The 24,066-nt window shown below is 34.5% G+C and overlaps 1 protein-coding gene across 1 annotated transcript in view; it reads right to left on the bottom strand.

Annotated features, from left to right (window-relative positions):
- Ufl1 (UFM1 specific ligase 1) overlaps positions 1 to 24,066 on the bottom strand; it is a 430,347-nt gene that overhangs the window by 121,613 nt on the left and 284,668 nt on the right. The window contains exons 10-11 of the mRNA XM_090408990.1: positions 23,099 to 23,225; positions 15,586 to 15,850 (exon numbers count right to left, since the gene is read on the bottom strand). Coding sequence (XP_090265116.1) covers positions 15,586 to 15,850; positions 23,099 to 23,225 — 392 coding nt within the window. The remainder of the gene's footprint in view (positions 1 to 15,585; positions 15,851 to 23,098; positions 23,226 to 24,066) is intronic.

Here is a 24,066-nt window from a genome sequence, read left to right as displayed (position 1 = left end):
ATACAACTGTCTCAACCTCTACTACCAATCCTCTCCACCACCGCCATCTACTGCCCACCTCCACTACTGCCAGTATATTTTTGTCTGTAAATTGAGTGTGTTCTGAAGGGCCAATTTGCCTGTATGCAGGATGAAAAACCAGAGTTTCTGGGAGAAAAAACCCTGCTACCTTCGTATGAGAGCGGCCAACTTTATTGTGAGAAGTAAGAAGAATCAGATGGTTTAATACAAAGAATACTATGATACAAGAGCTATTAAACAATGATAATGTAATACTGGAGAAGAACTAAATCTCCTACAATTTGCTGATGACATTGATCTTTTAGGAAACTGCAGAATAACTTCAATAAATGATAAAGAAATTGAATGCAGTAAGTAAAAAGAAAGAATTAAATATAAGCAAAGACAAAACAAAAATAATGCATAAAAACACATCACCAAAAAGCCAGTACAAAATAGAACACCAGGAAATTGATATAGTAAGCACCTATGTTTACCCAGGGCAGAAGATCACAGTAGAGAGAGAGAGAGAGACTGTGAAGAAAAAATTATATATAGAATTCAACTTGATCAGATAGCTTTTGGAAAACACCGTGAGGTACTCAAAGGAAATATTTTAATCTGCCTTAAGAGAAAAGTATTAGACAGTTGTATACTTCTAGTCATGATATATGGAAGTGAAATGTGGAATTTGACTAAAAAATTGACCAAGTTGAGGATTACCCAGAGGAAAATGGAAAGATCAATACTCAGTATTACCATTCTAGAGAGAAAGTGCAATACTTTAGTCTGAGCTCAGACTAGGATGAGAGACATTGTAACATATATTAAAAGATCCAAATGGCAATGCATAGGTAATACTGCAAGATGCTGCATGAAAAACAGACAAAGTTGATATGTAATTAATATCTGAGGATGGAAAGAGAGCTACAGGAAGACCAAGGAGAAGATGGTGGGAGGATGACCTTAAAGTGAGCGCTGGACAGTGGCACAGAAAGCTCAAGATAAAAATGAATGGAGAAATTTGGGGGGGGGGGTCTTTGTCCAGCAGTGAACAGAAAATGGCTAAAGAAGAAGAGACCGTAATACTGGAACATGAAGCCTGATAATCATTAATAAAAGTATTAAAAAAATAATTCAGCTTAATTCTACAACTCATTCAGATTTAAATTTAAAATATTTCATCATTAATTTAACTGTTATCTGATAATCCTGAAATTTATTTTAAATGAGCTTTTTTTTTGTAGAAAGTATTTTTAACTTGGGTATAGTTATGTTAAAGATACCAAGCAATTTTAAACCTGGTTTTACTCCATTTTTCCCAAGTAAGCAAACAGACAAAATGTCAAGTTTGCGCCTGCAATTTATGCAAGACTAGCTGATCCTACAGGTAGTGCAAGACCAGGCAACTCGTGGTAAAGGTGGAGCAAGCTCTGATCACTAATCTTAATATTTACCCTTAATGCCAAAACACATCTCCAAGAAGGGGATGTATGATGTTTTGTATTAAAGGCAAGGGGCCACTACCCAGACCGGTTTCGACCTTTATTGAGGTCTCATCAGTGGGAGCCAGGCTAGAAATACCAAGATTTAGTAATGCAGAGCTTGTAAGTATTTTACCAAAACAAGTTACCATAAAGTGTTATAACCTTATTAAATAAAAATCTCAGGAGGAGATATAAATGTAGAAAGTATTTTTAACTTGGGTATAGTTATGTTAAAGATACCAAGCAATTTTAAACCTGGTTTTACTCCATTTTTCCCAAGTAAGCAAACAGACAAAATGTCAAGTTTGCGCCTGCAATTTATGCAAGACTAGCTGATCCTACAGGTAGTGCAAGACCAGGCAACTCGTGGTAAAGGTGGAGCAAGCTCTGATCACTAATCTTAATATTTACCCTTAATGCCAAAACACATCTCCAAGAAGGGGATGTATGATGTTTTGTATTAAAGGCAAGGGGCCACTACCCAGACCGGTTTCAACCTTTATTGAGGTCTCATCAGTGGGAGCCAGGCTAGAAATACCAAGATTTAGTAATGCAGAGCTTGTACAAGCTCTGCATTACTAAATCTTGGTATTTCTACAGAGCTTGTACAATGCAGAGCTTGTACAAGCTCTGCATTACTAAATCTTGGTATTTCTAGCCTGGCTCCCACTGATGAGACCTCAATAAAGGTTGAAACCGGTCTGGGTAGTGGCCCCTTGCCTTTAATACAAAACATCATACATCCCCTTCTTGGAGATATGTTTTGGCATTAAGGGTAAATATTAAGATTAGTGATCAGAGCTTGCTCCACCTTTACCACGAGTTGCCTGGTCTTGCACTACCTGTAGGATCAGCTAGTCTTGCATAAATTGCAGGCGCAAACTTGAAATTTTGTCTGTTTGCTTACTTGGGAAAAATGGAGTAAAACCAGGTTTAAAATTGCTTGGTATCTTTAACATAACTATACCCAAGTTAAAAATACTTTCTACATTTATATCTCCTCCTGAGATTTTTATTTAATAAGGTTATAACACTTTATGGTAACTTGTTTTGGTAAAATACTTACAAGCTCTGCATTACTAAATCTTGGTATTTCTAGCCTGGCTCCCACTGATGAGACCTCAATAAAGGTCGAAACCGGTCTGGGTAGTGGCCCCTTGCCTTTAATACAAAACATCATACATCCCCTTCTTGAAGATGTGTTTTGGCATTAAGGGTAAATATTAAGATTAGTGATCAGAGCTTGCTCCACCTTTACCATGAGTTGCCTGGTCTCGCACTACCTGTAGGATCAGCTAGTCTTGCATAAATTGCAGGCGCAAACTTGACATTTTGTCTGTTTGCTTACTTGGGAAAAATGGAGTAAAACCAGGTTTAAAATTGCTTGGTATCTTTAACATAAATGAGCTTTTGTTGCTAGTCACAAATAAAATAATTAAAATAATATTAAATGCAAACACAGATCATCTATATAGAATATAAATGAACATTATTATTATTGCACCCTCCATGGAGTCGGCAGACTCATTGTGGAAAGTTCATTCAACTGATACCATATTTATCATAGCGAATCTTAAGATCCTTAACACTCCGTGCATTAACAATGCATTCCATCCACTGACAATTCTCCATGTAAAAAATCCATTCTCACACTCCTCTTCACCACATTCTTATACAACTTCCAGGGATGACCTCTGGTCCCCCCCCCCTCGAATTAATCCGATAAAATTCTCTCACTAACTTAGATGTTTCTATCATATCACCTCTTTTCCTAATATCCAGCAAACTCTGCAATCCGCATTTTTTCAACCTCTCTCCATAGCCAGCAGTCCAAAGTCCTGATAATGCCTCAGTGACTCCTCTCTGGACCCTCTCCAATGACTCCACATCACAATGAAAACCAGGTGACCAGATTTCAGCACAATAGTCCAAGTGTGGTCTGACCAATGCTTTATACAGTGGCACAACCACTTCCTTATCTCTACATGTTAGAGTACTTCTTATCATAGCAGCGCTATAATGTGCAGCCTTTGCAATACTAGCAATATGCCCTCGAAAAAATTTCGGTCTACTGTCAACCATCACTCCAAAATCTCTAATCTCATTCACTTTCTGCAGTTTGGAACAGTTGATATAGTACACAGCCTTATATTTCTGCACTCCAAAATGCAACACCTTACACTTATTGATATTAAAACTACAACCCCACTGCTCTCTCCAAGTAAAAAGCCTATTCAAATATTTCTGAAGGGAATTAACATCAGCTACTTATAATTCTGCCCAACTTTGCACCATCAGAAAACAACTGAAGATCCACTCAGTCCACATGATATATCATTTACAAACAAGTTAAACAGCAGGGGCCCAAGAACAGAACCCTGGAGCATGCCACTGGTTACCATCCTTTTTTGAAACACTGCACTCAATCATACACAACCTGCTGGTATCATTCAGGCAGCCAATCTCTGATCCATCTAATCAATATGCTATCTATTCCCATCCTCTGCAGCTTGTACACCAATTTATCATGTGGTAGTCTATCAAAACCTTTTCAAAGTCTAAGAATATCACTGTGTATGATTCTCCCTTATTTTCAAATCCACGCTGACTCATAAAGAATACCATGTCCATCAACCCAATCCTGTATTCTATTCTTAACCAACCCTAGTTATACAGACTGGTCTATAATTGGAAACTTCTGTCCTAGAACCATGCTTGTGGAGTGGTACTATTTTGCCTTCTTTCCACTCCTTAGGAACCGTACCCGCTGCAAGATTTCCATTAAATAACAAGGCAAGGGCATAGCCAACTGTGGTGCACATTCCTTAAGAATAAGTGGTGATATGTTTCTCATTGGGAATAATTTGGGATAGGATTATATTTTCTAAGTCTTCCATAAAGAGGTCAGCACATGAAAGTGAGAGTGGGCTCCCCATCGCCAAGCCTGTTAATTGTTGGTAGATCTTATTTTTCCATGAAAAGTAGTTAGAATTTAGGCAGTGAGCTCTTTATGGAAGATTTAGAAAATAAAATCCTATTCCAAATTATTCCCAAACCTAAAATTTGGTTCAGATATGTGGACAATATCTTCATCGTGTGGAACAACAACAAAGATGACCTATATGATTTTCTCAAAAAGATCAACTCCTTCCATCATTCTATTAAATTTACTCTGGAACTTGAAAGAGAAAAACAACTACCGTTTTTAGACATCTTAATCAAAAAACAAATTGATGGCAGCATCAATTTGTTTTTTGTCGCTGCTTACATTTCAGCTCCTCTCACCACATCTCACATAAACTCAGCATTGTACACATGTTAAAGAAGAGAGCGATTCACATCAGAACAGACAATGAAACCCTTCAAGATGAGTTAATATTAATTTCCAACAATCTGTACTTGAACGGCTATCCAAGAAGACTAGTCAATAAAGTCTTTTTCTCTGAACCACCACAAAAAGAACAAGAAGATATTCAATATATAAAAACTATTGCAATTCCGTTTGTAAGTGGCATCTCCTACAAGCTCGCCAGCCTCCTCAAACAACACAAAATAAGAGTAACATTTAAACCAATAGAATCTATTCGTAAACTACTAAGATCTCCAAAAGACAACCACCCATTCTATAAATATGCTGGAGTTTATAATATTCCATGCTCGTGTGGCTCTAGTTACATCCGACAGACTTCGAGAAGCCTTGAAATCAGGCAAAAAGAGCACATTGGCTATGTCAAAAACAACAGACAGGACATTTCTGGCCTATTGTCTCATTTCTCCACAACTAACCATGTCATCGAGTGGGACAAAAGTTGTTCCCCTTACTTAGAGGAAGATCACCATTCAAGAATTTTCAAAGAAGCAGCCACAGTCGTCCGTTCTACTGTCAACCTTAACAGAAATCAAGGCCTAATACTCCCATAGATATGGAAAACCCTAATCAAATCTTTAAAAACAAAAGAAATGAACTTTAATACAAACTATAGAAAGTTCCCCAGCAACAACTAGCTAATCTTGTACACGCGATACGTGTTTCATGCACGTTCGATACTATTTTATTTGTAATTATTCTAGTTAGTTTTTTACAGTTATTCTTGTCAGTTTTATAGTTACACATAATTGTGAGATTGTTTCAACCTATATGTAAGTGCCCTGAAGACGCCAACAGTTAAAGTTTGGCGAAACTAGTTGATTTAGTTAATAAAATTGATCAACACTTGATCTGTAAACCAAAAATATTATTATTATTACTAATTCTCAGGATCAAGAAAATAAACCTTCATTATCTCTAGACTTTCTTAACTCAAATGAATAATATATAGAGCCTCCTCAGTCTCCAAAATTTTCATTTGGGTATCTTTTTCTGATTAAGACATTATTTCTTTTACTTCTCACCTGCATCTGCTAACTCTATACAAATCTGCCTAACTTTAGAATATTGTTCTTATATTCATAACTTATTTCAATGGTATTACAACACCAAATTAACTAAATTATATATATATATAAGATATTGATTATCTGGCTTATATTTCACTAGATTCCAAACCAGCATCTTCAGAGGACATAACATGTTTCAGTTAACATGCAACAGTGAGTAAGTGAAATAATTCAAAATGTAGGAGACAAAAGATCTAAAGTCCTATTTTGGTGTCCTCTAATGTTGTAAAAAAAGAAGTATTACAGCTATGTAGGAGATGAGCTTAAGATAAGTCTCCCAAATTTTGGCAAATTAATGCAACCATACTTGTGCAGGATAGGAGATGCTTCGTAACCATGGTTGATTCTAAAAATAATCTTTCTGACCTAAAAAGACTTCTATAAAGTACACTGGTTTTCTTCCATCTAATCCTGTGTGAATGGATGTCCAAAGTGTGGTCTGCCAGTCCAGACTTTCCATAATAATGGTAAGGAATGTATTGTTTATATTCTCCAAGGCAGATGTTAACAGATCTTCCTGTCCATCCATAGCAGGCTAATCACAGTCACATGGAACTTCATACACTCCAAGATATGCCAGGGGATGGAATTTATCCTTAGAGGTCAGAAAGATTATTTTTAGAGTCAGCCATGGCTCTAAAGCATTCTCCTAACTTGAACAAGTATGGTTGCATTAATTTGCCAAAAATCTGGGAGATGTAGCTTAAGATCAAATCCTACATTGCTGTACTACTTTTTTTTATATTAACGGATGCCAAAATAGGACTTGAGATCTTATGCCCATTACAATTTGAATTGTTTCACTTACTCATCGTTGTGTGTTAATTGAAATATGTAATGTACTCTGAAAAAAGTGGTTTGAAATCCAGCAAAATATAAGCAAGTTAATCAACATCTTTTTTATAATGTAGGGTTTGGTGTTGCAATATCATTAAAATAACATTCAACAACTAAGCTTGCCTATTAGATTGCTCTTACATTTATGGCAGTGCATCAATAACTTCCTAAAAATGAATGATGCCATCCAGAAATGGACAATATAGTTAACAGATAACTTCTTTCTTGAACATTCAATCCCGTCACTCATGGATGTTCTGTTTCTGTCTTTTTTATATGTAATGCCATGACCATTACTTTCATGGCAGCATTGACTTCCATTACTTGTGCATTTTTTATTTTTTTTTTTTGTAAGTCTGTTTTGTAAGTTTGTAAGTTTAGACTGTGGATGGGTGGTCAACATCCATCCACAGTCTAAACCTACTGAACTAGAGCCTCCATAGTTCAATAGATGAAGCTCTTTGGTTGGAAAGACCTGGGTTTGATTCCTGTCTGTGATGTGAGGAACCTTTATCTGGACTCTTTTGATGAAAGGTGAGTTAGCCGGTCTCATAAACTCAGGTTTTTCGTCCCTCAGAAAAACGGGTGTCCCATGAATGAACACACACACACACACACACACACACACACACACACACACACACACACACACACACACACACGATTACAGTCAGGAATACCTAAGACCCTCATTACCCAGCCATAGGCCTGATTCGTCAGCTATGCTGGTCCTGAGCCTGGATAAAAGGGGGGGGGGTAAGATAATGTCCTACTTCCCTGTAAAAAGGCCTCACGACCATTGTATTCATCATATGCTAAAAACTACTGAACTGGGTTCTTACCTCATTTTTCATTCTTATTCTCCAGAAGTCTTCCTCACTCGATTTTCCCCAATTTTTCCTCCCTAACAACTTCCAGCCAATCAAGAAAGCCATTAATAGATTCACCTTCCTTATTAACTATTTGTTCCTGCATGGCACTAACACTGATGTGTTATAGGTTTTTCAGCCTCTGGTATATAGTATTAATAAAACCCAAAACAATTTTATTGTTTGGTAATGAAAAATTATCATTTAATTCTACAGAAAACCAGTGAATGATGGAAAGAGAATAGTGAGCCTTCTCTTTCCTTGGAAATATATACTACATTATCCACAGTGAAAGTATCCTTTGAATAATCGACTTTCACTATGGCTTTTGCAGTTATAGTTCACTAAAATAAAATTCACTATAGCAAACCTTGATAAAAAAGGAAAATAACAATAGTTTACTCTTCCTAGGCACTTTAGTAACATGCCTTTCTAATCATATTTGTAAATTTAGGGACACAAAAACACACGTGTTGAACAGATTTATTAATTACTAATAAAATAAAACTTGATGTTTTGACCCCTGTATCGAGGTCATCATCGGAAGAATACAAGTGTATACAGAACCAAGCTACATGCTCATGCCCTGTATACCGGTAAACTAAATCTACGTAGTTAGTTAATCCTTTTCCCTAGTGATAAAAAAAAATAAATAAATAAATAAATAAAAAATATATATATGTGTAATAAATTTTTTAACTTGGGGAATATCCCCAAGTTAAAAAATTAGGATATTAGGATAACCAAGTAATTTTATAAACTTGGTTATTTTAACTCCTAATCCCAAGTATGCAAACAATTAAGTTTGCGCCTGAAACAAAGTTCAAGTCTAAAGATGGTACAACCAATGTTACAATAACAAGTCGACTCACAGGAGCAAGGAATATTATACATACCAGGAACTAAGAGAAGGAAAGGAGTTGATTCATAGGTGAATGCATAAGCCAGTCCAGTTTCAAGTGGGCTTAAAAGCAGTGTAGATTATATTTTATTTTATTCTTTTAAATTCTGGCTATTTTTTCTGACATAACCTTTACAGAGGAAACAGTGATTCTATTACTATAATTTGTATGTATAGAAGGATCAAGATTGGGAAAGGATTAAGTACAGGTAACCCTCGTATAATGCGGTACTTATACAACGCGGTTTCGATATAACGCGATCTACAAATTGTACTATCCCTTGTTCAACACGGTTTCGATATAACACGGTCTACAATTTCTAGTAAACCTTTATTTTTTTTTTTTTCACATATTTTTCACCGTGGGCCTTAAAAATCAAATTTTATCTTTGTTAAATTTGTGTCAGCCTGTATTGCTCAAGTAGTTAAAAGTATCGAATTTAGTTTTATTGCATCCCTGAATAAGGTACTGTACAGTGGCTTTTGCAGTCTGTCATTCTCAACAAATAGTGCAATTAGAGACAGATGGAATAAAAACGGCGCTAACTAATAAATGACATGTCCCCTCTCACAGAAACTATGCTGTATAGACCTAAGCAAAACCATATGTTGCACTGAAACACAGTATCTAACTATAAACTACTGTCCAATTTTTCAATTATGAAATAAGTGTTTGTTTTATTGCATTTGAAATTCTCGATGTCATTATGAAGATCACAAAGGCTAATTTAAAATAAAATTCTAACAAGAATTGAAACATGCCATATAATGAATGTATGAGTTTGCCTGTAACCTCAAATGCAAACAAGAAGCCATAAAATTCAACCAAAGGTTGAAACATTTGTGTGAATTGAGCAAGTCAGTAATAAGAAGTTCCGTTGGAATGATAAATGACACCCTGTTGTGAATGTGTTAAAACTAATAGTGAATGTTGTTATGACAGTTTCAGATGTTATGGAATTCGATTAAAGAGAATTAGCATTTCAATTCAACACTTGCGGTTGTCTTTGGGTCGCGTGATCTTTTGTTAATACCACACCAATCATATGCACATCTTTCTAGCTGCTCTCTTGTGTAAAACAAAATTCAGCTTGTATGTATTGCAATAATTTAAAAAAAGTTGAATATTTTATAAGCATATAAAAGGATATCACCTGTAAATCATTGACATGCCATCAAAATTCTCAGACATGCCACCTCTGGCATGAATGCCATAGGTTTCCATCTAGGGTTTTTACTATAAAGTGTTTATTGTTGAAAATTGTTCTTTGTTTTTCTGCCAGGAAAGCGCATTAAAAATCATAATGTGTTATTCTCGAGCTGAGCAGTTTATTTTCTGGTGAGTTACTTACATATGTAATGCTTTTTTTTATGCAAAAGTTCATTTTTATTGTAATGGCCACTAAAACTGCAACGAAAGGGAAAAAACCAACATTGAAGAGGAAATTCATTTCTCTTGAAGAAAAAATTAAAATCTTGGATCGGTTGAAAATTGAAGAAAAACCAGGAGTTGTTGCAAGGACTCTGAATTTAAATGAATCAACAATTCAAATAATCAAACAAAATAAACATAAAATCTGAGAAAGTGTTATTGCTGGGTCAACGGTAAGCGCAAAGCGCATTGCTCGTGTTCGTGATATTCTAATAGAAAAAAATGGAGAAATCTCTAATGATTTGGATAGAAGATGCACTCAAAAGAAAATTCCTTTGGATGGACACCTTATTAAGCAAAAAAAAGCTCTCAAAGTTTATAAACATTTAAAAGAACTTGATCAAGATTCTTCAGAAGAAATCTCTTGCCATGGATTTTTTGCCAGTAAGGGTTGGTTCAAAAACTTTAAAAAGCAGTTTTGTTCATATAATTTTAAAATCCAGGGAGAATCAGCATCAGCAGACATTGAAGCTGTCCAAAAATACCCAGCAGAACTTTTAAAAATCATTAAAGGTGGTAATAGTGCAGACCAGGTGTTCAATGCGGATGAATCTGGGTTATATTGAAAAAAAAAAGCCAAAACGCTCCTATATTTCGAAAAATGAAAGATCAACTCCTGGATTCAAAGTTTCCAAAGAAAGAATTATTCTACTGTTTTGTAGTAATGCATCAGGTGATTGCATGACAAAATCAATGTTTATTAACCGATCCGCAAATCCTCGTGCGATGAAAGGGCTCGACAAGTCCACCCTACCTGTTTATTAGCAGGCCAACAAAAAGGCAGGGGTTACAGCTAGCATGTTTGAAAATTGTTTTTTCAAGTGTTTTGTACCCGATGTAGAAAGTTACACAAAAATAGAGACTATCGACTTTAAAATTCTACTAATTTTAGATAACACACCAGGCCACCCAACAAATTTAAGCCACCCGAATATTAAAATAACTTTTTTGCCACCTAATACTACTTCACTTATTCAACCACTCGACCAAGGAATAATATCAACACATATAAGTCATATTATATTCGGTGAACATTCCAATTAATTTTGGAAAAAATGGAATCTAATCCAAACATGACACTGCCTCAAGCGTGGAAAGAATTGAAAACTCTTTGTTTTGTGTGAAAATTATTGAATTGTGTGAAAATGATTTCTCTGTCCATTAAGGAATTACAACCCTCTACGCTGAGAGTTTATTTTTCACTTGGTTAGACTATAATAAGTTTAGTTTAATCCTTTATCCAAGTGTGAGCAAACAAAGTTTGTGCCTGAAAGTATCTTCAGGACTGGGGACAGGTAGTGCAACACCAGACAACTCGTTGCAAAGGTGGAGAAAGCTCTCATTACTCCTATCTCAATATCTCCCATAATGCAAAGCACATCTCCTTGCAGATATGTGTAATGCTATGCATTAAGGCAAGGGCCACTACCCATACCGGTTTCGACCTTTATTGAGGTCTCTTCAGTGGGAGCCAGGCCCAGTAGTGGAGATACAAAGGCAGAAGCAATGAGAGGTCATACTAACCTACTGCTTCTGCCTTTGTATCTCCACTACTGGGCCTGGCTCCCACTGACGAGACCTCAATAAAGGTCGAAACCGGTATGGGTAGTGGCCCTTGCCTTAATGCATAGCATTACACATATCTGCAAGGAGATGTGCTTTGCATTATGGGAGATATTGAGATAGGAGTAATGAGAGCTTTCTCCACCTTTGCAACAAGTTGCCTGGTGTTGCACTACCTGTCCCCAGTCCTGAAGATACTTTCAGGTGCAAACTTTGTTTGCTCACACTTGGATAAAGGATTAAACTAAACTTATTAAACCCTCTACACTGAATGCTTGCTGGAAAAAAATATATGGCTTGAAGCCGCCTGGAACAAAATTTCGTACCTCCAGTGGATATGCCGAGCTACATCGTATAATAAACTTCGCAGTTTATTATACGCCGATGGTGGAGAGGGCTTTTGCGATATGGTGGAAAACGAAATTAGTGAATTAATTGATGCAGAAACAGATTTAAATGAGGAGGAACTGGTACAATTAATAGATGCTGTCGAACTAAATGGCGGGGAAAGTTCTGCCGAAGATTCTGATTGTGATGAATCTGTTAAAGAATTCAGTTTAAAGAAATTAGTAGAAGGACTGGACTTGACAAGAAAGTTAGGAAGTTATTTTAGGGATAATGATCCCTCAATGGAGCGCTCGAGAAAATTCACAAGACAATTGGATATTTGTTTAGCGCCATATTATGAACTTAATAAAAAAATTGCTACATAGTTGAAAGCAAAGTCTCATTAATGACTAAACCAGATGAAGCATGCAATCAGAATTATACAAATGGTGTCCAAGAGATTTCAAGTGGTAACGACCTCCAGCCACTTAAAGAACATCTACGAAATGTTATTTCTGAAGATAGTGATGACGATTAAAATATGCACTTTATTTTATTGTGTCTAAAACATTTATGCATTGTGTGCAATGAAATTTATGTACAATTTGTAATTTTTATAATTTTATATTACGTATTTGTCTCATAATTTATATTTTCTTAACTTATATGAATTACCTATATTAAATAAAAATATTGTTTTTGTTGGATATGTCATTGTTGTTATATAATTAAAAAAAAAAAATGATTTCGGAACCTAACCCTACTTTCTCTATTTGTTAAATTGTGAATGAAGATATTTCATATATTATAATACTTCATTCATATTTAACATAATCTACCATGTCATGAGCAAGACTTGTAAATATTATTTGTTGTTAGTCTCTTGCTTATAATATGTTATTCATATAATTGCTTTGAGTTTTGTTTGTTATTAATGAATTATATAATCGTAGGATATGTAATAGTAATAAAAAGACTCTATATAAAAATGTCATTTATTTTATTTAGTTTATTCTGTAAAAATTATATGAATTGTGATATATCTTTTTTATTTTTGTAAGTAAGAGTGATTTTATGTAATTCTACTGATTGGATTTGATTGGCTGCTGACGGAGAAACGTGAGCTACTGTGTATGAAGTGAAAAACCAGTTGATAGAAGGAACTGGTTAAAACCAGTTTTTGGCAGGAAAGAGGGAATGGAGTTGATTAAATACAAAAAGTCAGGAGAGGGGAAGCCTTGGAGAGACAGATAGAGATCGGTAGTGAGCGGTATAAAGGGAGTGGATATGTACTGAAAATTGACTAGGAAAGGTCAGGGAACTAATAGGCATTTCGAATTACTTCTATGGAAGTTTGGGTACTACGATGAATTCTAAATGGTTAGTGGAAGAATAGTGCAGAACTGAAGTTAATACATAGAAGAAAGTAAGGAATTAGTAGATAACTTAAACCAAGTGTATCATGACTTGTGTATCTCTATGTCTGTAATTCAGTTATTATAGTGAAAGATTTCTTTTGAATTGTGTTGCCATGAAGTAAAAGTCAACTAGAATTTCAAATGTGCCTATGTGAATTCGATGTGTAGAAGCAGTAACCAGGTAAGAGTTGTCCTTTCTATAGCCTGTGAACCTATAACAGTTAACTCCGTCGGATATATTTTGACCTTAGCTGTGGTGTTAATGTCGATTAATGGTCGGATGTTAGATGTACTAAAGTACTTTCCCCTCGAAATAATGTCTCATGTTGTTCTATTACATGTTAGCTGACTGAGAAGGAATTTAGAGTAGCCTGTCATATAATTAGTTACTGTGACAATAATAGTGTTAAACTTTTAAGAACTATATTCAACTTGATTAACTGAGCATAAGGAACTGAAAAATGAATGGTTGATAGTTTATGCTTTGTAATTATTCTGAATACTTTATACTGAGCTAATACATTTATGATATGATTCATCCAATTGGATAGAGAGAACTATGTCAGAGAAATACTAATGCTTTATGAATTAACACTTGTTAACATTAGTCATGATTCTCAAACCTAATTGAGAAGTTATTAATGTCTGAATGTGAATTCTTATAATATTTTAATTGGATAACCTTTTGCAGATAGTTATACTTAAATGTATATATTGTACTTTTCCACATCAAATGTTTTCTTTTGTTGAGTTAAACTTGGTGTTTACCTGATTTTCTTTCATTGCACCACTCAGAAATTAACCGGACCTTTGCAAAAGCCTTAAATACTATTAATAACCTCGGCTTGAAGATGAAGTGATAATATAAGTGTAGTTGGTGGTTGATTTCTCTATATTATTGGACTAATCTGAATATAGGGTGGCACAGTATATTACAAATTTCTTTATATTCAGATGAGCATCAATCAACAACTAACCAAGTAAAACCGGAAATTTAAGAGGTAAGATAAGATTAACAAACTAACAAAAATGGAACAGTTAGCTAGGTAGGACGTTCCAACAGTAACCCTACTTTTTCTATGTGATCTAAGTCTCGCAATTTACACAACGCAGTATTTCTATGGAATCTAACATCAGCGTTATACGAGGGGTACCTGTTTTTTTGTTAATTCTGTTGGAACTGTAGCATCCATTAGATAAGATGTTCATATAGTAGAGAGATGCCTCCTCACTGCAGCAGAATTGATGATATCTATTAGTTACTTCTAATATTTTCATGCTGCCAGAAAAGGGGGTGAGGAGAGTTTGTGAACATATAAAGAAAAGTTATTATTTCGAATATATGCCATTAGGTCTACAAAGACTAGATTATTGTTAATCTCTTTTTTTTTTCCATAGGAAAACGAATTCTTGGATATTGCCTGTTCAGGTGAAGGTGTAATGTGTCTAGGCTATGAGGTCAAACTGAGATCATATATCAGCATATCTTAGCCAGGTAGAAGGCTTAAATTTTGTTGTTTTTCAAAACAAAATTTTCAAAATATTGAAAAAGAAAATATTTTTTTAGAGTTTTTTTTTTCAAGAGAAGTAACTTGCATGGATAGCAAAGAAGTAGAAATCTCTGATGTCAGAAAGGAAAGTATATAATAAGTGATAAAGTGTCATTCAAAGAGGATATTGGTGAAGAGATAAAATGATGTCAAAAATGACCATAATATCAAAATAATTTAAAATTGGGGATCACTTATGGTAAAAGCCATTTTAACTGGAAGAAGACCTCCACATTAATTATGCAGAGAACTGAATTACACCTTATAACCTGATGTCCAATTCTCACCTTTATGTGGTGGTGGTGGTGTGCGCCCCATTAGTAGGTATCCATTGGATACTGAATGAATAAGGATGGGATGGCAATTTCACACTGTTTAATTTCATCATAATCATTATATGCATATGAATTGGCACTTTTAATTTTTCAACTCTCCTCTAAACCTTAAAATCCAGGTAGTAACCCATTACCATCTATTTTCAAACTTCAAGTCAACCTTCATTGTATAAACTGCTCCTCCCCTTCATTCATCATGTTAAATATGTGCTAAAGGAGAGACTTCATCCACAATCAGCATTTTCCAGAGACTATCCTGTAACTACTTAAAACAAATGCAATGCTTTTCTTGGATCTATTGAATGAAATTAACCACATCAAACAGAGACATGAGTTACAATGTATAGTGAGTACAAAAATAAAGCAAATATGCTGCATAACAGTATATGATGAATACATTACTGCTTTAACAATTTAAAATTAACATACCGATATATTTGTTCTGCAACAGCTACACAAAGTTCTGCTGGACATTCTTTCAGAAAGTCTATGTTATACAGCTGTTCTTCAATTTCTTCTATATTTAAAAATTCCAGTTCAGCCTGTTTTCCTTGTGCTCCTTTACTTGAAGAAACCATGGAGCTTTCTTCTTCAGAACCTGACTCATCACCAGCCCCTTTATATCCCCTATTTTTTTTTTTTACGGATTTGGTTTTTGTTTCTCTGCCTTGGCTTCCACCACCAGATTTACCACCTGAAAATTTAAACTAATAAATAAAAAAATTGTATAAAGAAAGTAAAACATAAAAGTAGATATGTTTACATTAACACATGTGTAAAGTTAATTTTCAAATGACATATTTCTGAATTATGTACTGTAAGCAGAAAGGTACATAAAAATATGTTTTTGGTTTATAAGTTTTTGACTTAAGCCTACAAAAGTTGAACTTCTAAAATCATTGATAAAATTAAGTGTTCATTTATACCATAAATCCTTCTTAGTGTAGATGGGAAATGAATTTCATCAGTAGGTGTGATACCACCACTACAGTTTCTTAAAGAGAATTCCTGGCCAAATTCATAATTTTAAATTTCCTGATTACTGGGAATAGTAGAAGTATTTCCCCAAGCAATTTGAGATTTTTTTAAAATAATCTTGTCCAATTATAACTAAGATGAAAAGCCAAACTATTTTTCTGGCGAGGTTGATAAGTTAAGGGGATAAAAATCCCTTATTGTTTTTCAGCCAGTAAGCGAAACTAAGATCGAAAACTACGATCTGAACGTTTCATGCCGACGAACTGTCGGCGTATCCAAGCGTAAGTGACCACTTGGTAGTGCCACACCACGGCAACTCGTTGCAAAGGTGGAGCAAGATCCCTCACTGTTCTTGATATTTTCTCATAATGTAAAAACACACAGCTCTTAGGAGATGTAGTACTGTTTTACATTATGAGGAGAGGTCACTACCCAGACCGGTTTCAACCTTTTTTGAGGTCTCATCAGTGAGTAGCTAGAACTAGAATATCAGAGTTTAAGTGAAAAGAACTTACATACTTTTGCTATACGATTGCCAGAAAGGTGTGTCACTATATTATATTATAACATATATATTATAACATATAACATATATATTATAACTTGGTGTCGCACTACCAAGTGGTCACTTACACTTGGATACGCCGACAGTTCATCAGCATGAAACGTTCAGATCGTAGTTTTCGATCTTAGTTTCGCTTACTGGCTGAAAAACAATAAGGGATTTTTATCCCCTTAACTTATCAACCTCGCCAGAAAAATAGCCGTTTGGCTTTTCATCTTAGTTATACTATGTTATAATATAATATAGTGACACACCTTTCTGGCAATCGTATAGCAAAAGTATGTAAGTTCTTTTCACTTAAACTCTGATATTCTAGGTCTAGCTACTCACTGATGAGACCTCAAAAAAGGTTGAAACCAGTCTGGGTAGTGACCTCTCCTCATAATGTAAAACAGTACTACATCGCCTAAGAGCTGTGTGTTTTTACATTATGAGAAAATATCAAGAACAGTGAGGGAGCTTGCTCCACCTTTGCAACGAGTTGACGTGGTGTGGCACTACCAAGTGGTCACTTACGCTTGGATACGCTGACAGTTCATCGGCATGAAACGTTCAGATCATAGTTTTCGATCTTAGTTTCGCTTACTGGCTGAAAAACAATAAGGGATTTTTATCCCCTTAACTTGTCCAATTATTTAAAAAAAAAACTAATCTCATACAATCTAAGCTGAGTTCACCATTATCCTGCTCCCTTCATTTTATGCATGTCTATTCATATGTAGTGTGAAATCAAGTTAGTAAAATAATTATTAATAATTATGTTTGAATAAAACTAATTTCACTAACTTTATTGTAGTTACCATAACAGTGAGTAAAACATATAAGGAATGTTGGCAGTATTTTAAAAACGATAACAAAAATTAGATGATTCATTGTCAAATGTGTTCCAAAGCATTATAATAAGCAGACTTCATCAACTTTGACATATTCGTGGCATAAAAAGAAAGAAAAAAGCAATGAAGACAATGTGCAACTACTGTCCCTCCCTACTTCAAAAAAAAAAAAAAAAAACCCTACAAGATTCAATTTGTTAAACAACGTGTGCGAGAAGTAGATGAATTAGTTGTTAAATTTGCAGCAGTAAATGGAATGTTTATTAATAATATTGTAGAGAGTGATTTTCTTTGAAAAAAGTTTCTCTAAAAGAGACTTGCAGTTACCAATAAATCCATCATCTGTTATGGCAATAATATATCATTATTATGAAAAAATACCAAAAGTCTACATGAATGAATCTTCACCTATATTACAAGGAAGATTCATTAAATCTTGGTCTAATAAGAATTCGTAGCACTTGTTTTGCAGAAAAAACTATTCTTTAGTTAAAGAAAAATCAGTCCTTCAGGATTTGTTTGAAATTAATTGTGACTATTACTGATGGCACTGCAGTAAAACAATTAGACCTACATCAACTGAAAATTATTTTTTTTTTTACTTCAGGCTTATTTGCAACTAAAGACTAAACACAGATCAAGACTTTCTGACCAAGCAATTAATGTTTTTTTTTTTTTTTAAATTCCATTTTGGCAGTAAATGGTAAATCTCAATAGTAATTTATTTACTTTTTTTTTGTTTGTTTACAGTATTAGTATGTACTTTGAATTTCTTATATGCTAATCTCAAATTCAGTGCTTTTAACAAATGCATAATGTTCCCTATCTAAACATTGCACTACTATATATATATATATATTTTTTTTTTTGCAATCATCAAACTTTGAGTCTTATTTTTGAAGACATAATGTTAATTAATTTTTTCCCCTATATATTAAAATGTTGATTAATATAGTGTTTCATGACTAGATTAAACATTTCTCATTAAAGAGAAATTGTGAATATTAAATCAATAAAGTAATATTTTTGGAAATTCTTGGGAACTTGCCATTCCTGAAGATTTAAAAAAAAAAAAAAAGTTGGGAATTAGAAACTAACCATCAATCATCCTGTTTATTAGAAGCTTGAAAAAATGTTCCATATTTGATCTCTAGCGAAGGGTTTCAGATTATCAAATCCTTAGCTCATCCACAGTACTATACTAATATATGTGAATTCCAACCAAGAAAGGCTAACAGCCTTTGATGGATGGGATTCACATAAAAAATCCCATATCTCTTTGACAGCATGGCTGCAAGCAAATATTCGGAAATTATTTGCTTGCAGAAAAGGAGAACAAAACTTGGCCATCAAACTACTGGCATAATGCTCTCTGTTCTCTCAAAAAATCATAGAGAAGGTAATCAACACCCAATTTCTTCACTACCTAGAAACCCACTAGCTAATTAGTGACCAAGAATATGGAACCTATTCCTCTTTATCCATAGCAAGTCTGTTAGCCATCATCCCCTGCAATGACAGTAGCAACAATCACAATGAAGATGATATGATGATAATATATGATATGATAATACAGCAATCCCTCGATTAATGCGCCCTGATTAGTACGTTTTTGATTAGTGCGTTATTTTTTTTCGATACCCAAATTCGATTAGTGCGCCTCTAAAATTCCATTAGTGCACCTATATACATCTTAAAAATAAATGTTACAGATTTTAAAAATTTTCGATCTATACATTATTTATGGCTAACTATTTAAAAAATCACTCACCAGGATGAAATAATTTAGTTACCGATTTGAAACATTTTACAAAGCTATTTTTAAATGGCATACTACACTATTTCCATGTATACTATGTTCCACATTTACCGCCAAAATTTATGTCGTCTGCTTTACATAGCATTTTGCTGACCATATCACGTGCAATTGTTTTCCTTACTTTTTTTATTTTAAATTATTTTCCTAACCTTTAATCATGAGTAAAAGAATTAGTGAGCAAAAAATAGAAGTGTGAAAATTATTCAAAAAGTAATCCTATTGGAGGAAAAACTTGAAATAATAAAAATGAACATGGCGAGCCCAGAGCAGAGATAGGAGAAGAACACAAAAATGGATGAATCAACTGCTGAATACAAAGAGAAAGGTACGGCTGCTTCAAGTTCATCAAGCATGCACTCGAAATCAAAGTATTATAATGATTGAATTAGAGAGACTTCTTTTTACATGGATCGAAGATTGTAACCACAAACTAATCCTGCTAAACACTGGCCTTATTAAATCAAAAGCATTGTCTCTTTGTAACCTGGAAAGAAAGGGCTATCAATGATGGAAAAGAAGAAGAATTCGTTAGTGCTGGGTGATTTGAGCATTTCAAAAAGAGAAATAGCCTACATAATGTTCTAATCACAGGAGAAATTACAAGTGCAGATAACCAGATATCCAGAGATTTTGAAGAAAATTGTGTAAGAAGGAGACTATTGTGATCAACAAATATTTAATGTCGATGAAACCGGCCTTTTTTTTGGAAGCGAATACCTTCCAAAACTTTTCTAGCCAAATCAGAGAAAAAATCTCAGCCTGGTTATAAAGTCACAAAGTCGAATGAAATTGGAGAATGCTAGCAATATGTGAGCCGTGTGGAAGCACATTCTTCCATATTGTGCAAATGATTTTAGAGGCTTTTTAAATGAATCTAAGTTAATTAAATTCATTCTGAGAAGTTGAGTGATTCAGACCTGCTAAATTTAGATACACAGCAGGAAGATCCTGAAAAATATGAAGAAAATTTAATCACTGACAAGCTCAAAGAGGTTTCACAGAAACAATTTGAAAATAATTTTCGTACAATCGAAGTTTTTAAGCAGCAATGCTTAGAAACTGACCCTGGTGAAGAGAGAACCAGTAAAATTTGCAGAAGAGGCAATAAGGCCATACCGTCAGTTGTATGAAAAAAAGAAACAGAATGCCCGCCAAACTACGTTAGCTCAATTCTTTGTTAAGAAGCAGAATAATAAATTTATATTCTGAATATGTTTTATTGTCTTTCAGCTTCATGGTTTCCCTTTAACTAGGCCCTGAGACATACAATAATTCTTTTACAAAAAAAAATTAAGGGTATAATGTCAAAAAGGAAATCTGTGGAACAAATTATACATTTTCCCAAACGTTATTATATTCAATTAGAGCGTTTTCAATTAATGCGCCAGTTTTAAAGAACGTATTAGGTGCACTAATTGAGGGATTGCTGTATGATGATGTTATTGAATTTACCATTCTTCAATTTACCCAATAGCATGCCAGGTAGCATATCCAAAATATCTTTACAAAGTCCAGAAATATAACTGTACAACCATTGTCATTATCCAAGTCTCACTTTATTGCAGAAGGTGAATAAATTATTAAAACAAGATTTTTTCCTTCACAAAGCCATGCTGTCCCTCACAGAGTATCACATTCCTCTTCACACATTCCTGCCCTTAACCAAATTTTCCAATACTTTAGCCACTACTCCTGAGATAGTAATTGGTCTATAATTTGCTACAAACTTTGGAGTCTCAATTAAATTATGGCGTTATTTTGTCTTCTTTCCATTTCTTTGGGACTCTGTTAATGCTTAGATTTAAATTAAACAGTTAAGGACAATACTATTCCTCATAATCCATGGAGAAATCTCAATTTACATTGAGATTTCTCAAATACATTTCTTAAAATCCTAAAGCCACAGTTCATTTATCTCTATTCCCATTTTAATTCTTGCATCACATCAGTATCTGCATTATCTCCACCTGGATGATATGTAATATCATCCAGGTGGCTCAGTACTGGGATGTATATTGTTTAACCTTTATATCAATGACATTGTCAGTGGATTGCAGGGGGGATATTCAGTTGTTTGCAGATGATGTGAAGCTGGGAAGGGTTACTAGTAATAGTGCAGATGCGGTAGTCATGCAAGAGGATTTGAATAAGCTAGACAGATGCGCAAATGAATGGGGGAGTGTTGGTTTAATGCAGCAAAATGTAAGGTCTTGAGGTTTGGGACACATTGATGGGATGCTGCATACTCTATTGGAGGAGATATACTGGAGGAAGTAGGGGAGACAAGAGATCTGGGGTTGATGATTGATAGAAACCTGAAATTCAAGATTCATATTGCAAAGGTGGTGAAGGTGACGCAGAGGATTGCTGCAATAACGAGAAGAATGCTGACCTACAGAGATAAAAGAGTTATCATTCCATTGTATAAGACCCTGATCAGACCACACTTAGACTATTGTTCTCAGATTTGGTCCCCAGGATTTGAAGGGGATAAATTAAATGTGGAAAGGGTACAGAGGTGGATAACAAAGACAGTTTCGGGACTGTACAATGTAGTTATGAGGATCAGCTGAGGGCAGAGTTTGGTGGATAGAAGGAGAGGTGATATGATTGAGACTTTTAAACTGTTGAGAGGTAGTTACAGGGTTGACACTGGGGAGTTCTTTCGCTTGGTTGAACAGTAGGAAGGAGTCATGACAAGGGGCCATCCCTGGAAGTTATGAAAGGAAACTGTGAGAAAGAGGGTAAGGAGTGGTTTCTTTGCATGGAGGGTGGTTGGGAATGCATTGTCTGATGGAGTGGTGAGAGCGAGAACGGTCAATGCATTTAAGGAGTGGTATGATAGACTTTGTGTTTCCTAGGAGGGACCTCCCTTGATAAGTCTTGATGGACTTGTGTTTCTTAGAAAGGATCTCCCACGATGAGTCTTTTGACTCCTTGGAGGCCTAAATAATAATAATAATAATATGCAGTAAGTGAATGTTCAGAATTTCAAACTACATCTTCTGCCATCAGTATTCATTATTCTTTCATAACCACTCATACTTTTACTCATCACATTGTAAAAGAAGAACTCTGGGATTTCCTTTGCAAATCACCAGTATGGATGAGATGCCCAATGGATACCATTCCCATTCTTCAATCTATATGCTGTGGGTGTAAAGTGTACTCAGCATGAATTTTTATTTTATTTTTTTAATTTACTCCATACACAAGAGGTTGAAGGACCTAGAAGCACATTGGTGCTATGTGTGGGATGTGGGTGAGGACTGAGTGGATGCTTGTGAATAATATCATTCAATGGTAGATGGTTTTCAGAGCCTGGCATGAGATACCCACCCTACTTATTTAACCAATCATCAAATGCTTCAACAGAAACTGTTAGGTCAGGCTGATCAAAGCTGTTCATTTCTTTCTATCCTTGAATATTCTTTCTTTACAAATGCTGTTTCAGCTCAAGTATCTTTTTCTAAATTTTTATCTCACTTTTCTGCACTCTTCTCCTTAGCTTTCTCATTTTAATTTTCATTTTATATGTTCTTCTAGGTATTCTTTCTGAATTTATTTAAAAAAAAAACATTCTAATGTCTATAATAATTAATATCTAACATTTAAACTACTGAAATAACACACTACACATTTAACTTTTCATGGATGGTATCATCATAAAAAAAATTTAAATAATAATAATAAAAAAAAGATACTTATGTATATAACATAAATTTAACTTAATTCAGCAACTTTTACCTGTGGCTTTTTTTCTTCTTTCTTCCTTTTTATCCTGTTTGGTTTTTACTCCTCCATCATCAATCTTATCAACTTTTCCTGCCTTGGAAACTGAAGATACTATAACACTGAATCCTTTTAGTGCATCCTACAGAAATAAAGTGCATATATTGTGATACCAAGGTAATAAACAGCTAAGATTGTATACTGTTCTTGGCAACAGTTTCATTTGCTCTTGTAACTTTTTTTTTTTTAATTTAAAAGATAAAATGATAATTAGGAACCTAGCTATGTAGACTAAATCTAAACATCTTTCAAGCACTTCAGAATGTCACCTTATTTAGTAAGGTAATATCTAGCACCTGGATATGAAAATCATCTGTTACATAAAGCCTCACTACTATCCAGACTAATAGAATATGAACCATAGTCTGCTGGTTTCAATGCAACCCTCAGCCATCCTTTCAATGTGATATTCATTTTTATGCTAGTTAAAACTAAGTTATGATCACTTCCAATTTCAAATCCTCTGTATACTCTTGTATCCTGAACCAGCATGAAGATATCACTAATGACAATAACATAGTCAACCAGGCTTTTCCTATTTCTTGTGTCTTCTATTCGTGTGAATTTGTGCACATCTTTATGTTGGAATATGGTATTAGTAATGACAGGTCCATATCCTGAACAGAAATCCAACTGGTACTTACCATTATTATTATTAGCATTGCCCTTTTCTCCACATTTTCCAAAAATGTTTTTATATGCCTAGAGGGATTCATGTCCTACTCTTGTTTAAATCTCCAACAAGGATCAGCTTTTCCATTTTCTTTATGTCAGCTGCCTTTTCTATTGACTCAAAAATTCCTCTAGTTCTTTCTTAGGAGAACATTCTGTGGGACTATAGGCACAAGTAAGTTTCACTGTCCATTTACCCATTTGGAAGCTGGCCCACAAAACTCTACTTGGAATTGCCTTCCAATCAAGTT

Source organism: Typopeltis vanoorti, chromosome 19 (genome assembly GCF_054136105.1).
Source record: "Typopeltis vanoorti isolate ZY-2024b chromosome 19, IOZ_Tvanoo_1.0, whole genome shotgun sequence".
In the NCBI taxonomy this organism is placed as follows: Eukaryota; Metazoa; Arthropoda; class Arachnida; order Uropygi; family Thelyphonidae; genus Typopeltis; species Typopeltis vanoorti.
This window is presented reverse-complemented; position numbering and strand designations above follow the sequence as displayed.